The 15,221-nt window shown below is 45.9% G+C and overlaps 1 protein-coding gene across 4 annotated transcripts in view; it reads left to right on the forward strand.

The window, feature by feature from the left end:
• Positions 1-15,221, forward strand: part of INPP5B (inositol polyphosphate-5-phosphatase B) — a 957,269-nt gene that overhangs the window by 653,924 nt on the left and 288,124 nt on the right. For all 4 annotated transcript variants that reach the window (XM_085647875.1, XM_085647876.1, XM_085647878.1 and 1 more), the window contains one exon: positions 6,894-7,029. In XM_085647875.1, coding sequence (XP_085504001.1) covers positions 6,894-7,029 — 136 coding nt within the window. The remainder of the gene's footprint in view (positions 1-6,893; positions 7,030-15,221) is intronic.

Consider the following 15,221-nt stretch of genomic DNA (forward strand, 5'->3'; position numbering starts at 1 on the left):
TGATACAGCCTTGGAACGTTTCAAAGTGAGTTCTTCCATGGCCTACTCGTTTGGTCTCCTGCCCCAAAGGAAGGAATTCTAGGGGGATCGGAAGGTTCTTGGTATTTGGGAGACTCCTCAACTTCAGTCAACACCAGCCTGCCCTTGCTTAGAAGCGATCGTTAAACCTTATTTTGCAACAATACAGGAGCCAAGGAAAAGATAGAGGCCATGCAACACCTCAGGCAATCACTCCCTCCTTCCACCCCTCCCCAGCCAATAAAGGGAAGCAGCTCTAGTTCTTCCTAGTCAGCCCATTTCAGGCCTTTGGGAGGCTAGGTGTCCATTCTTTCTCCAAGGTCTGGCCTAAAGGACAACAAATTCAGATGAGTGGGGGCACAAAGACTGTGGGAAAAGGATATGCCATACCTTAATGGAGTCTCCTCCCTGGGTTCTTCCTCCCTGTTTGGTCCTTTTTCAGGAACACCTTTTCTTACTGCAACAAAAGATGGCAGCTTTGCTTCAGAAAGGAACTTTGAAATTAGTGCCAGAGCTGGAGAATTAGACAAGTATTACTCACAGAACGTCCTTGTTCCAAAGATGGCCAGCATTTTATGTCCAATCCTGAGCCACACGGTCCTGAACGTCTTCCTGTGGAAGGAAAAATTCAATACACTGTCCCTTGCTTATGTTCTTTTGGCTCTTGAGATTGGAAACTGAATGATGTTGCTCGATTTACAGGACGCTTATTTTCATATGCAGATCTGAAGGTCTCATAGGAAATACCTGCGTTTTGTGGTGGGCATGACACACTATCAATTTGCAGTTCTTTCTTTTGGCCTAACATTTGTACCACAAGTCTTCACAAAGGTGATGGTAGTGGTGGCAGCCTATTTCAGGTGATCAAAGATCCACCTTTTCCCTACCTGGAAAGACTGGCTTTTGAAGGCCAGTAAGCAGGAGATTCCAAAGGTGCGCCAACAGTTGACGTCATCCTTGCTGCATGGCTTGGGCTTCTCTATCATTGTGCCCAAATCTTACCTGGATTGCTCTTTGGCAATTCCCTTAGTAATCAAAACATTTCTCCCTTACTTTCGTGGTCAGTCAGTCTGGGTTTTGACACACAACTGTAATGTGGTATGTCAACAGGCAGGGAGGAGTACACTCCTAGTTTCTCTGTCTGGACGTTCTGAGGCTCTGGTCCTGGGCACCAACACACAGAATATGGTTGGTGGTGAATCTTCTGGTGCACTCACTGAACACCAGAGCCGGCAACCGGAGTCAGTGTTATCTTGCCAACTGCAAGTGGTCTCCCTGCCCGCAAATTGTGAAGAATATCTTCGATTAATGGGGCATGCTCCACATGGATCTCTTTACCACTCATTCCAATATTGACAATTCACATTGCCCGAAGTTCCGTGCCTTCCAGCATCCAATGCAAGGAACATTGGGGACATGTTTCCCTTGAAGTCGAACTCTCCCCTTTACTAACCATTTCCTCCCATACCCTTCAGTCTGAGGGTTCCGAGGAAGATCCACCAAGATGAACCCAAGTGATCTTAGTGGCCCCAGATTGGACAAAAACAGTGCAATACTCATATCTTCTACACCCTTCCTTGTCTCCACTGCTCTGTCGTCCTCTCATGGTCGATCTTCTGTCTCAGTTAGAGGAACAGGCCATCTACATCCACCTGACTTCCCAGAGCCTACACCTTCATGCGTGGTAATTTTTTGAGGACTCCTGATGGCCTTTCAGCTGCCTGATGTCATGTTGGGGTGTGATCTTATCTGCCTATCGTCCCACCACCAAATCTGTTTACTCCAGGAGGTGGCACAGGTATGTCACTGGATACGCGTATGACCAGGTTAACACCTTGAAAGCACAACTGATTGACATTCTCAGGTTTGCATTTTCCCTTGCTCTGGAAGGCTCTCCTGAGGGCACAGTGAAGGGGTATCTAGCAGCCTTTTTAGCTTTTCTTTGCCTCCCAGAGCAATCGCCCCTTTTCAAGTCCACCATTGTTTTACACGGCTTGAAAGGTCTGAGCAATAGGTTTCTACCCACTCTTTTTGTTATGCCACAGTGGAATTTGTTCCTGGTTCTTAAATTTTTGATGGGACCTCCATTTCAGCCCCTTCTTGTTTGTTTATTAAGACTTGTAACAATTAAGACGGTTTGCCGAGTTGTCATTGCTTCAGCCAGGTCTGTCAGTGAGTTGCAAGCACTGAGTGTCTGGTGTCCGTCTTCTTTTCACCACTTTTCATCCTGACAAGTTGGTCCTTAGAACTAGAGCTGCTTTTCTCCCGATGGTGGTGACCACTTTCCATCTGGGTCAAGTGATCACTCTTCCATCCTTCTTTCTCCTTTCTCACCCTACAAAGGAGGAGGAGAGGCTGCCTTTGCTGGATCTTAAGTGGTGAGCTTTTATATCAGCCACACTAAGGACTTTCATGAGAATGATCACCTTTCCATAGATTATGTCAGCAACAGAAAAGGAAAAGCAGTGCAGAATTGACATTATCAAGGTGAATTACTTTGTACATTAAAATCTGCTATTCCATTGCCCAAAAAACGAGGGCCAAGTCATCAAGATCTGTTCTGAATAGGGTAGTTCTTGTAGGTGATATCTGCAGAAGAGCTTGGCCTCTCATGGATGGTATGGGGAGGCTTAGGAGAGGGGGACTCTTCCTCTTGTACCACTTGCAAGGAGACGCATATTGCAGGTTTGTCCTGCAATTAGGCCTCCTGCCTGGCTGCCCATTCAGAGACACTGCGGGACGCACATTGTCAGCACTTTACCGTCCCCACAGTTTTAACTCTTAGCCCTGAGCAATTCTCACACCTTTAGCCCAATTAGAGCGGTAAAAGAGGTGCTTGTAGGTGGCTGAGTGGAGGAGCTATGGCCCAGGATGAGTCTGCACAAAGCAATTTCTAGAGCCCTGAATGTATCAGTTTGCAAATTAGAAGGGCCTCGCACATTCCCTCTCGGCCCGGGCCCTAAAAATCCTAGAACCGGCCCTGGGGCTATGTATGCTTTCCATCTGCTATTAATTTGGAATTTTAAAAGAAAGGGCCTTTTGTGTTGCCTTCGGAAGTTCTTGTAATAGTCACAAAGTATGGGGAAATGCATTGAATTTTAAATAGCACTCGAACCAAATTTGTTCCAACTCCTGCAGCATTCCAATTCTTTGTTCTAGCACCCAAAGGGAGAACGTTTAGCCAGAATTTGCCAATATCTGATTTGGCCATGATCTCCAGTGGCAAGAAGGTTTTGTTCAATACTTAAGAAGGTGTCAAGCCTCTAGTCTCATTGACTCCCATCAAAGCATTTCTTAACTCAGTTGCCAGACTGGTACACCTGGAAACAAAATTGACCACCTCAGTAGTAAATACATATAAGGGCGATTAAATTAGAATTCGGAGCTACAGAAATGCTTCAAACAAAGTCATTAAAAAAACTGACTATCCTGTGCGTGACGAAGCCTCAGCTTCTTGGATTATTTTTGACGTTACTTTGAAAATACTATTCAGTGCTCATTTAAGGCTAATGGCCTGATTTAGATCTTGACGGATCTGGTCCTGTCATCACTTTTTCAACGGTTTGACCACTCGCTAACTTGATGGTCCATCCGCTCAATTTAGATGTTGCCTGTCTATGGATGAAAGACTGTCTGAGTGCATCTGACTCCGCCAGGTATTAGCACCCGCGTTGACGGTGTCATAGGCAGAAGCGGCTGTCGACGGGAGTCCAGCCAAGATTACCACCGGAAATCACAATGTGCCTTTCCGTCAAGGAAACTGGTGGGGATACCTCCTACTTTGAATTGACGGAATGGAAGGAAATTAGGTAGAAACATAACTTTTTTAATGTTTCCCACTTCCGTTTCCATCTTGAACCCCATTGTCTAGGTTCTTTCTTTGTTGAGTCCACTTGACCAATACAGTAATCAACTGCGTTGTTGCCGGGATCTAAGGTAAGCTTCTTTTACACTTTTCTTACTATGAATCATGTGTTGACCATTGGTTTAGCCTTGTGTATTTTACATTGCTCTTACATGCTAATTTTCTTTGTGTAATACATTAATGTTCATTTTACAACTTATCAAGGTAAAATGAATACACCTGTATTGACACTTAAAGAAAATATATATATGTTGTTGTGGGTGTTGTGCTTGTGGGTGTGTATTCAATAGTGTGTGTTATTTGTGTGCAATGCCATATGTAAAAAAGGGGCATAACACATTAACTACATATGTTGTAGAAGAATAAACAACATATATGTGTATTGACAAATTAATCAGTAGTACTTACCAGTCTTCACTCCACCAGGGACTCACTCATTCAGGAATCCACCGCTAGGACAATGCCAGCACCACGGGGAAATCTAAATATGGTCAACGAAAACCCTCTGGCCTGATGGCGATTGAGTACTGTCAGTCAGGAGAGGAGTCAGCTGCATCAACTGGGGTGCGCCGCTTACATGAGGATAAACAGCCTGTTCATGTGGATGGCGGTTCAGCGAGCCCACATCAAAAGACAGCGGGCCAGACTCTGTCAGCTCGACATAGTACTTGTAACCGCCGCCATGGAGGGACGACGGGAATCCGGCCAAGCTTTAAATCGGGCCCTAACTCCTCTATTAGGGAGTGTGAACTACATGATTAATCAAATACTTTGTGTTAGACCTGTCAGCCCTTTGGGTGGTCCCTCCTCATCATTATTTATTTTGTCCCACTTTTGCCTCAAACCCTGTTAGTATTTTTCCTTTTTGGGAACCACCAGACTTTTTAGTATTGATGCAGATTCAGGGAGCCATTTTATCTACCCCTGGAACTTCTGTCTGAGGGCCTGGAGCACAAAATGGTGGCCACCTGTGACATCATCAGAACCCACTGGAACCTACTAGAACCTTCTGCAACATTCTGGAACCCTGTGACAGTTGGAGGCGGTTTGGAATGTTGAGAAGCTAAGCCAGAGTTGACAGTTGGAGCTGGCAGTTGGCACCTGACTGGTGAAGAGAGAGGAGCAGAAACCTGAAGGAGGAAGGAGTGAGGCAGCAGGGGTGGAAACTTGTGCCTGGAGTGGGGTCCATAAACCCACCCTTGATACTAGTCCCTACTGACTGAGCCCAGCCTGGAGCCCTGTGTGGGAGAAAGCAAGAAAAACCATCTTAAGGACCTGGACAGCAGGAACAGACCTTAAAAGTAAAGAACAGCAAGTACCTGACCTGGTTACTGGTAACTACCTGAAGTCCGACGTCGAGAAGCCTAGAGACCTGGAGCCCGAGGTGGAGAAGCGGCGCTGACTGGAAAGCAGACGTCGTACCCGGAGCCGCCAGAGGTCGAGAGAGGGCGCCGACGGAGGTCGTGGAGAGTACCAGAGGTCGAGGAGGAAGTCACCTGAGGTCGAGTGAGCGGCGTCGACGGGGAAGTGAAGTCCACCCTCCGGAGTCGCCGGAGACCGAGGTGAAGCGTGCCGGAGGTTGGGAGTGAAGATCGCACTCCGGAGTCGCCGGAACCTGAAGAGAAGCGTGCCGGAGGTCGGGAGTGGAGATCGCACTCCGGAGTCGCCGGAACCTGAAGAGAATCGTGCCGGAGGTCGGGAGTGGAGATCGCACTCCGGAGCCGTCGGAAGTCGACATCGAGCCAAGACTGCCCGACGTCATTGAACCGGAGGTCGACATCGAGCCGAGGCTGCCGACATCGAACCGGAGCTGTCGGAAGTCGACATCGAGCCAAGACTGCCCGACGTCATCGAACCGGAGGTCGACATCGAGCCGAGGCCGCCGACATCGAACCGGAACCGCCTACCGGCGTCGTCAAGAACTGACATTGCGCCGAGGCCGCCGACATCGAACCGGAACCGCCTCACGGCGTCGACACGACTCCAGCGGCGTCGGAGCTTCATAAAAAGGGCAGTAAGTGGAATAGAGGGCGCCTAAGGCCCTCTGGAGCCCTGAGAGACTATCCTAGGGGCTGGAGAGGTGCTGGAACTAGCTTGATTGTGCCAGGGGTGAGCTGAGACTAATACAGAGGGGTTGTGTAGTGTGGGAGAGCCAGATCTCTAGATTCCCCCTTGATCTACCTCAGTTTAGGCCTCAGCCTTGTCCAAGCCAGGGAGTATACCCCTCAGGCCATCCACCTAACCACAAGCTGTGACTGGGCCAAATCAGCCCATAGTATTTTAAATGTGATCTGATTTTACCAATGTCATTGTTGGCTGATATTATTTATTGAGGGTACTGTATTTATTGTATTTATCTAAGTTATTCCTGTGATGTATTTATTGTCCTGAGCTAACTTATTCCTGCACAGTATTTATTGCCTCACAGTATTTATTTGACCTGATCCTATTTATTGCACCTGTAAAGTGTTATTATTTATTTGACCTGCACTTTTTAAGAAAAAGCCTTGTGTACTGTGATTGTATTATTATTTATTTAATCAGCAACTAAGAGAAAAGAAGATAAAGAGATATATTTTCAGTATAATTTTTAAGGTGTAGTGTCGTTTTTGGAACGGATGCACGCATGGTTATTGTGTGGGTATGTCGTAGGCTTAACACGGTGCCTGACCCCTGACCCCCTGAGCCAAGCTACCACAGTGTATGTCTGGAAAAATCCCATTACCACCACCCTTCCGGTGTGGGAGTGGGGTTTTTCTAACACTTTGTAAATATAACAGGCTGGACAAATGGGTTACCAGATGGGATCAGTATGAAATATAAAGTGGTATGTGTCTAGCGAGGTAGAGTGCCACTTAAAAATGACATATGACAAAATGCTTGAACAATAAATTGTAAAGGAAGAGGTTCTAGGGCAGGGAACGTTTAACATTATTTTCTATTGTGGTTCTCATAATTGCGTGCATTTACTGATAAACTGCTGTTTTCAGTCTGCATTTCATTCTTGCAGTGAGAAATACAGAACCCCTGCCTGGTGTGACCGCATACTGTGGAAAGGAAAAACTGTTACGCAGCTGGACTATCGAAGTCACATGGAATTAAAGACAAGCGATCACAAACCAGTGAGCTCCTTGTTTGATATTGGGGTAGGTACAGAGTGAGCTGTTGATATTTTTATCATTATTATTACTGTTAATATTATTATGTTTAAACTATCACTTTACTCCAGGATTGGAACTTTCATAGATTCCCATGCTTGAATCATTCCCCGTCGTCGAGATGGGAGGCCCCGGTATATATAAAAATAGAAGTACAAATCATTACAAATCCGAAACTAGGCTTAGGCCCATTCTAGTTTTGCAACATATCCACCTCTTTTTGTAAAAGAGACCAAATAAAATCAACAACAAATCAGATGAGCCTCACCGTGTAGAACCTTCCTGAGAGAACCTCAGACCCTCAGATTTTCTACAACACGTTGTGCTATGGAGTCTCCACTGAGCTCTGCTCATTCTTTTCCTTGTTACATCTATTCCTAGAGTTTTTTCAAAAGCTTTTCTTCAACTTTGTTTTTCAGCTTTGCTCCACATGTCTGAGAAGGAGAAAAAAGGCCTTTTTAGAGCTTGTGCCACCTACTCTAAAACGAGGCTTTACGTGGATGACCCTCACAAGGACTGCATCTATTGCCTGTATCCAGATCATAAGGCCAAATATTGCAAGGTATGCCGTACTTTTTCCACCAAAACCTTAAGGGACCGTGAGGGATGTCTCCTGACCTGGATCCAGAAGTTAAAATCCAGGAAAGAGGCTATCTACAGTGATGGGGCCTCATCAGCTGCGTCTTCTAGAAGATCTCTAAAAAGGGTAAGATCTGACCCTTCTTCTTCTGAAGACCGTCCTGGGAAAGCCTCTAAAAAGAACTCTCATAGTTCTGACAGGAAAGGTCCAAGCAAATCTCCTCACCGAGGTGTAAAGGAGAGGGATGGACTTTCTACAGGAGAGACTGCAGTGAGGAAGTCGAGCTCTGTGCCTCCATCTTCTCCTCCTCACAGTAAAAAGGACTTCACAAAGCCCTCTTCTGTTACCTCTGAGGGAAAACATGTTAAGAAAATTCTGCCATCGACGACGCTGCCGACGAAACCTTCGACGAAGAAACCATCATCGTCTTCGTCGACACGCAGCGAAAAGGTAAAATCTCCTCAGTCGTCTGTGACTCCAACAACGGGATCGTCGACGAGAGTCTCCTTACCTTCACCAACGGTGCAGCTTTCATCGTCGACTGCGGTGATGTCTGATAAGGCTTCATCAGTCATGGCGAAGGTTTCATCGACGGTGTCTTCGACGACGAGGATGACGACGGCTGCGGTTACGACGAAGACGGCTTCGACGGTCATGACAACGGTATCATTGACGGGGCCAATAAGGACAACATCTACATCGTGGATGACCCCGTCAACGACCTAGTCGACGACAGATACAATTTCTGCTGTAATCATCAGGAAACGTCACATTACTCCTGAGATCACTTCCCCAAGCAAAGTGACACCTCTGCTACCTGAAGAAGGTCCATATGGCTATACACATATCCCTACTGAACTGCACGTTAAGTGCCAAGACTTGGATACTGAGGATGGGTATGATGACGAACAAGAGTATGATCCTCCCCAAGACTATCATGGAGGTCTATCAGGAGGAGATGGTCTGTATGCCATCTTCCTTTATTTCGGACTTACGGTTCATGCTCTCTGACTATAAAAAGAGGTTTCCGATGCCGGAACTCGTTTCAGTTCCCGCTCTTCCGCCTGCGGGGCCTTCCATGCCTCAGCTGCCACCACCTCCACTGCAATTGATAGTGGATCCACCTCCTACAGTTCCTCTTGTCCAGGATGATACCTCGGATGATGACCAGGGATAGACAGATCTCCCGGATCCGGACAGGGAATGGGATGATTACATTATCCCTACTCCTGCTTCCCCTTCTCCGGTGCCAGTGGATTCTCCACCTGGGGACATTGGTGGGTTCCATAATTTGTTAGAGAGGACAACTAAAAGGTTCGATCTGCCTATGCCATGGGTGCAGTCTGAATGTTTCTTGTACGACTTTAAAGAGCCTTTTAAAAGGTCGGTGAGGACAATCCCTATTGTTGGACACGTTTGGGAAGAGGGACTTAAGGTTATGAAGACCCCAGGTATGGTGGTCCTGGTGCTTCCTCGTTTAGAGAAAAAATATAAGGCCCCTGGGGACAGCCGGGCTTGCCTGGTGAGCCAGCCAAAGCCGGACTCTGTTATTTCCCAGGCAGCACAGAGGAAATCTAGAAATCCAGCGGCTCCTCTATCAACGCATCCAGATGAAGAAGGCAGACGCTTGGAAAATGCTGGCAAAAAGTTTTCATGAATGTATAGACTGCTCGTCCAAGCGGCTAATGCTTTAGCCATCTTAGGGCGCTACAACCGCCAGATGTGGTGTGACCTCTCCCCCTATCTAGACCAACTGCCTGAGGACAGCAGGGCCGAAGCGAATAAGATTCTCCAGGAAGGAGAGAGGGCCTCATCAGAGGTAATTAACTGCGCAATGCATATTGCAACAACTGCGTTCCGTTCCCTGGCTGGAGCAGCAGTCCTTAGATGCCAAGGATGGCTTTGTGCTACATCGTTCAGACCAGAGGTGCAAAACAAGATTTTAGATCTTCCATTTGATGGAAAAGCGCTCTTTGGTAAACATATAGATGATGCACTCCAGGACATTAAAAAAACCACGGACACTGCACGTTCGTTAGGGACGCTGCAATACCGCAAGGTCCCCTTTCGGGGTGCAAGAGGTAGAGGTCTTCTCTGATACAGAGGAGGGTACCAGCAATACCGGTACTCCTCGTATACGCCTGCCTCGCAGTTCTACAGTCCACAGAATAACCAGCGGCAAGGTCAGTCCTCATACTATTCAAGATCTACGAACCAAGGAAGAGCAGGACGCCAATAGCGGCTGCCTGGCTCTGCCTACTGTTCTTCCCCCTCATGTAACACCTGTGGGGGGGCAGGGTATCGCAAAACTTCCATGACTGGCAACGAATAACATCAGATGGTTGGGTTCTCAATATCATCCTATTTAGCCACACGTTGGAGTTTGTCCATCCTCCTCCAACCAAGCCCCCTCGCGCCACAGCAACAAAACATCTTCGTCTCCTGCTTTTAGAGGTCCAACAGATGCTGCAGAAAGAGGCGATAGAACCGGTCCCCATCTCGCAGAGGGGAGAGGGGTTCTACTCCCGGTGGAATAAACTTGGAATTCGTACGTGCCGGCAAGCCATCCTTGCATCAATGAACCCGGATAATCCACAGCTCAACATCCGGTTCACCAAGTTCATCACCGGGACAGCAAGAAAATTTACACACAGTGAGAGCCAGCATGCCATTAATGGTTAACTATCAAAGGACAGATTAAACCCTTCACTGCTTCACCCGATTTGTACACTTGTCCGCACCACCCAAGAACAGCAGAACATGGCCTTCTGCGTACGGATCATCTCGTTTTCCTGTGTAATCTTGGAACCTCCAAATATTGTACGCAGGGACCCTACAACATAAATGGATTCGCACCACTAGGGTCTTTACCACAAACACGGACTTAAATTACAGTGTTATTGATTATCGCCTTTTAATAACCAATGTCTGCCTGTGGCCCTAGTAGATGATAAAACCAGAACGGATGATCATGGCCTTTAACTGTTTTTTAATCACTCTTTTTAAAAAGGGGTTGTACCATTTAGATGAGTTAATACCGTTTATTATTATAAAAAACAGGTCTCTAGGATTTTAAACTATTTTATGACGCATATTTACTTGTTGTGATGGTACAAATGTAAATATTTTAATAACTATTCTTGATACATGTTTTTATTATGGCAGCATGTTCATCATTGTAATGATTTTTATTAATCAAACAATAAAGTATTCCATGGTACTCCCGGTTCTTTCTAGTTCACAAGACTGTGGAAAAGTGGCGCCCTATTCTAGATCTGAGGGAGCTCAACATCTCTCTCATCGAACAGTCGTTTCGAATGGTCTCCTTACAGGACATTCTTCGTCTTTTAAATTCAGGAGATTTCATGGCCACTCTAGATCTAGAGGATGCATATGTTCATGAACCCATTCATCCTTCCCACAGGAAGTTCCTTCGCTTCACAGTAGCCAAGAGCCACTTTCAATTCAAGGTCTTCCCCTTCGGCCTCAGATCAGCACCAAGAGTCTTTACAAAAATACTAGCTCCAGTGGCAGCTTTTCTAAGGAAACAACAGCACCAGGTTTTCCCTTACCTGGACGACTGGTTGCTAAAGGCTCCTACCAAGGCGGCAGCCAAGAGGTCGGTGGCAGTTTGTACAAAGCTGTTCAGGAGTCTGGGTCTTACCCTCAACACAGACAAATCAAATTTGTGCCTGTCAAAGAACGCCAAACTCCTTGGTGCCATATTGGACACGTCCCAGAACAAGGCTTTTCCTACAGTGGAAAGACAAGCAAACCTAAGGTCAATAGCCCACCTACGTCGAAAAAAAGGTCACTTTCAGTTCGCCTCTACAAGTCCCTTCTGTGATCCATTTCATCCTGCATTCCTCTGATTCCTCACTGCATGTTACGAATGCTCCCTCTTCAAGAACAGCTGGACTTGCAGTGGCGTCAGGTGGAGGGATCTTTCGAAGATGTGATCACGATAACGGCGCCAATGAGGGAAGCCGCCTCATGGTCGACTCACGAGGAGAACATTTCCCAAGGTCTCTCCTTCATGGTCACCACAGCTCCTCAAATTATCACAACAGATGCATCGCTGTAAGGCCGGGGAGCGGTCTTGCAGGCCCTCCAGATAAGTGGTCGGTGGCTGAACCACCATTGTCTGTTACACATCAATCTGCTGGAACTCGGGGCAATTCGCCTAGCCTTGCAGGCTTTCCTCCCAAGGATAAACAATTCATCGGTTTTGATTAGGACAGACAACACTACGGCCATGCATTATATCAACAAGCAGGGCGGCACAAGATCTCGCCTGCTATCAGCGGAAGCTCAGGCCGTCTGGGAATGGGCGATCGTGCATGAAGTCTCACTTAAGGCTGAGCATCTCCCAGGGATGCTAAACGAGACAGCAGACACACTAAGCAGACTGAAGTCAGTCAGCCACGAATGGGAGTTGGATCAGCAGACTCTAGAGGAGATTTTTCGTCTATGGGGCAGACCGGCCATAGATCTCTTTGTTACTCCGGCGAACGAGAAATGGGGCATACGTTTTCGATGGCATGGTCAGGCACCCTTGTTTACACTTTCCCCCCCCCTTCCCGCTGATCTCCAGGCTTCTCAGGAAGCTGAAGACAGAGCCATCCAAAATGATTCTAATAGCACTGTCCAGGCCTCGCCAGTACTGGTTCACGGAGCTTCTTCTTCTATCCCTGGAGTATCTGGTGCCTTTGGAACTGATCCCATCCATGCTGACAATGTCCCGGGGACAAGTATTGCATCCGGATCCCCGATCCCTGCAATTATCGGCGTGGCTCCTGAGCACAGAGAATTTCTTGATGTAAGACTCTCTGCGGAATGTAGAGACATTCTCTCTCAAGCTCGTGCTCAAAGTACAAACAAAACCTACCGGTTGAAGTGGAAGAGGTTTTGCCACTGGTGCCGTGACTTGGAGTTCATCCTTTCTCTTCCTCGGCTCATGTAATCCTTCCTTGCATTCTTCCCTTGGCGAAAGCGGACCTGGCTCATTCATCTATTAAAGTTCATCTTGCAGCCATATCTCGCTTCAGGAGAACATCCTCAGGCCCTTCGCTCTGGTCGGCAAGGATTATTAAGCAGTTTATGAAAGGCCTTATCGAGCCTTCCCTCCAGTGAAGCCTCCTCCACCACCGTGGCACCTTAATCTGGTCTTGTCCCAGCTCATGAAGCATCCCTTCGAGCCTATACATAAAACAGATTTGAAATTTCTCTCTTGGAAGGTGGCTCTTCTTCTAGCCTTGACTTCAGCTAGGAGGGTCAGCGAGTTACAAGCACTCACCATTCAGTAGCCCTTCCTTCTATTTAGGAATGCAACAGTTTTACCCCTTACCAACCCCAAGTTCATCCCAAAGGTACCTTTGGACTTTCATTTAAATGAACCGGTGATACTTAAGTCTTTTTTCCAAAAGCCTACAACTCCGGCCGAGAGGTCCCTTCACTCATTGGATATTCAACGTTGCCTGAAGTTCTATCTTCAGAGAACTAAGGATTTTAGAAAGTCACCCGAACTCTTCGTGGCTTACAGCACCCCTCGTAAGGGTTTTCCCCTTTCCAAACAGGGTATTGCACGTTGGATTTCTAGCACTATCAAATATTGTCATCAATCAGCAGGGAAGCCCCTTGAGAGGAAGGTCCGTGCTCACTCCACGAGGGCGATCTCTTATTCCATGGCCCTCTTTGCTGGTGTGCCTATCCGGGACATATGCAGAGCAGCAACCTGGAAGAGCACTCATAGCTTCACAAGACATTACTGCTTGGATTCGTCAATGTGCAGTGACGCTGCAGTGGGTCAAGCAGTCCTGAGGAACCTCTTTCAATAAGCGGTGAGCTTTCCCTCTCATCCCTCCTTCCTTTTCCCTTATACCTTTGTCGCACATTCTTTGATAGATTTTAATTTGGGCACTTATGTCTGAGTGCATGCTGGGATATATTGTTTACATTTGAATTTTGACCGTATCTTTTATTTTACTATCTTTTAAAAGTCTAAACTGCGATGTATGATATTTTTCCCTAATCTTATTGATGCATTGTTAATATCAGTTTGATTTGATACACACAAAGAAATGTGCTCATGACTGTTAGCTACTCTGATTCAAGCATGGGAATCTATGAAAGTTCCAATACTGGATTAAGAAAACAAGTTACTTACCTGTAACTTTAGTTCTCCAGTATTGGAAACTTTCATAGATTCACATGCGACCCATCCTCCTCCCCTGGGAAAGCTCGACCTTCTGCATTTTATGGTTAGACGGTGGCACTACGGCTATGAAAACCTGAGGGTCTGAGGTTCTCTCAGGAAGGTTCTACAGGGTGAGGCTGATCTGATTGGTTGTTGATTTTATTTGGTCTCTTTTACAAAAAGAGGTGGATATGTTACAAAACTAGAATGGGCCTAGGCCTAGTTTCTGATTTGTAATGATTTGTACTACTATTTTATATATACCGGGGACTCCCATCTTGACGACGGGGAATGATTCTAGCATGTGAATCTATGAAAGTTTCAAATACTGGAGAACTAAAGTTACAGGTAAGTAACTTGTTTTCTTTTATAAAATCAGATTAAAATCCACAGTACATAAAACAATACATAATTGTAAAGGTAAAAGTGTAAAACAGCAGCAAATTCTAAGAAGTGATCATGTTATTTAATGCAATATGTACATCAGAAAGCATTCTACCAAAATAGGCAGCTTCCTAACATAAAATAATTTTAAAAATGTATGCAAAAGAGATAATGCGTTATTTCATGGTTATCAATTGCAAAGATACCATCTTGTGGCCTGAAATTTAGGACAAAGCATTTAAATTATGTCAACAATCATTTGATGATTTCAGAGCACAATTGATTCTTTAAATTCTGAGGGTGCTCCTGAGACTGAAAACCCCAGACTAAACATTAGCAATATATGATGAATTTATCTGTTTTTCATAAAAAATAAATAACCACTGAGTTCCAGTTCTATGTCACTTTGCTTGAGGAAATTTAGGCCTGGTTTAGTTTCCAGAATCTAATATGTTTTCCAAATTACCTAATTTCATATGCTACTTTTGACTGATCAGTTGACCCACCTTCAAGGCTGGAATTTGAAAAAATTATTCAACAGGGCACAAATATCTAAGTAGCAAATTTTGGAGATTAGCTTGGATTGTGATGTAAATCCACAATGTTCTATCTAGTTTTCTGGGCCAACCTCCCAAGCAGTCCAACCCCAGTGTCACAACTTCTCCTTGCAGGACATTTAGTCCAAGTTCTAAATGGACTTTCTGTCTTCACTATACTTGAACAAGGGCGACAAAGATGATTTTTCTGCATTGTCCTTTACATTTCCTATAGTCGGATGCTTTATTTCATTGTCAAGAATGAGAACTATGAAAAGCCACGGTGACCCGTTGGGAACTTTAAAATACCCCCAAGCAGAGCAAAAAAGAGTTAAGAAATGTCACATAGTGTAGGTAGACCGAAAGAGTTGAATTGCGTAGCAAACACAATAAGATGATGGACGGAGAGCTGAAACTTTTCAGACACCCCCAGTCACAGATCGTTCTTCTGCTAAGTAAGCCACCCTAGTTTGGACCAAGCCAT

Source organism: Triturus cristatus, chromosome 3_2 (assembly GCF_964204655.1).
Source record: "Triturus cristatus chromosome 3_2, aTriCri1.1, whole genome shotgun sequence".
NCBI lineage: Eukaryota > Metazoa > Chordata > Amphibia > Caudata > Salamandridae > Triturus > Triturus cristatus.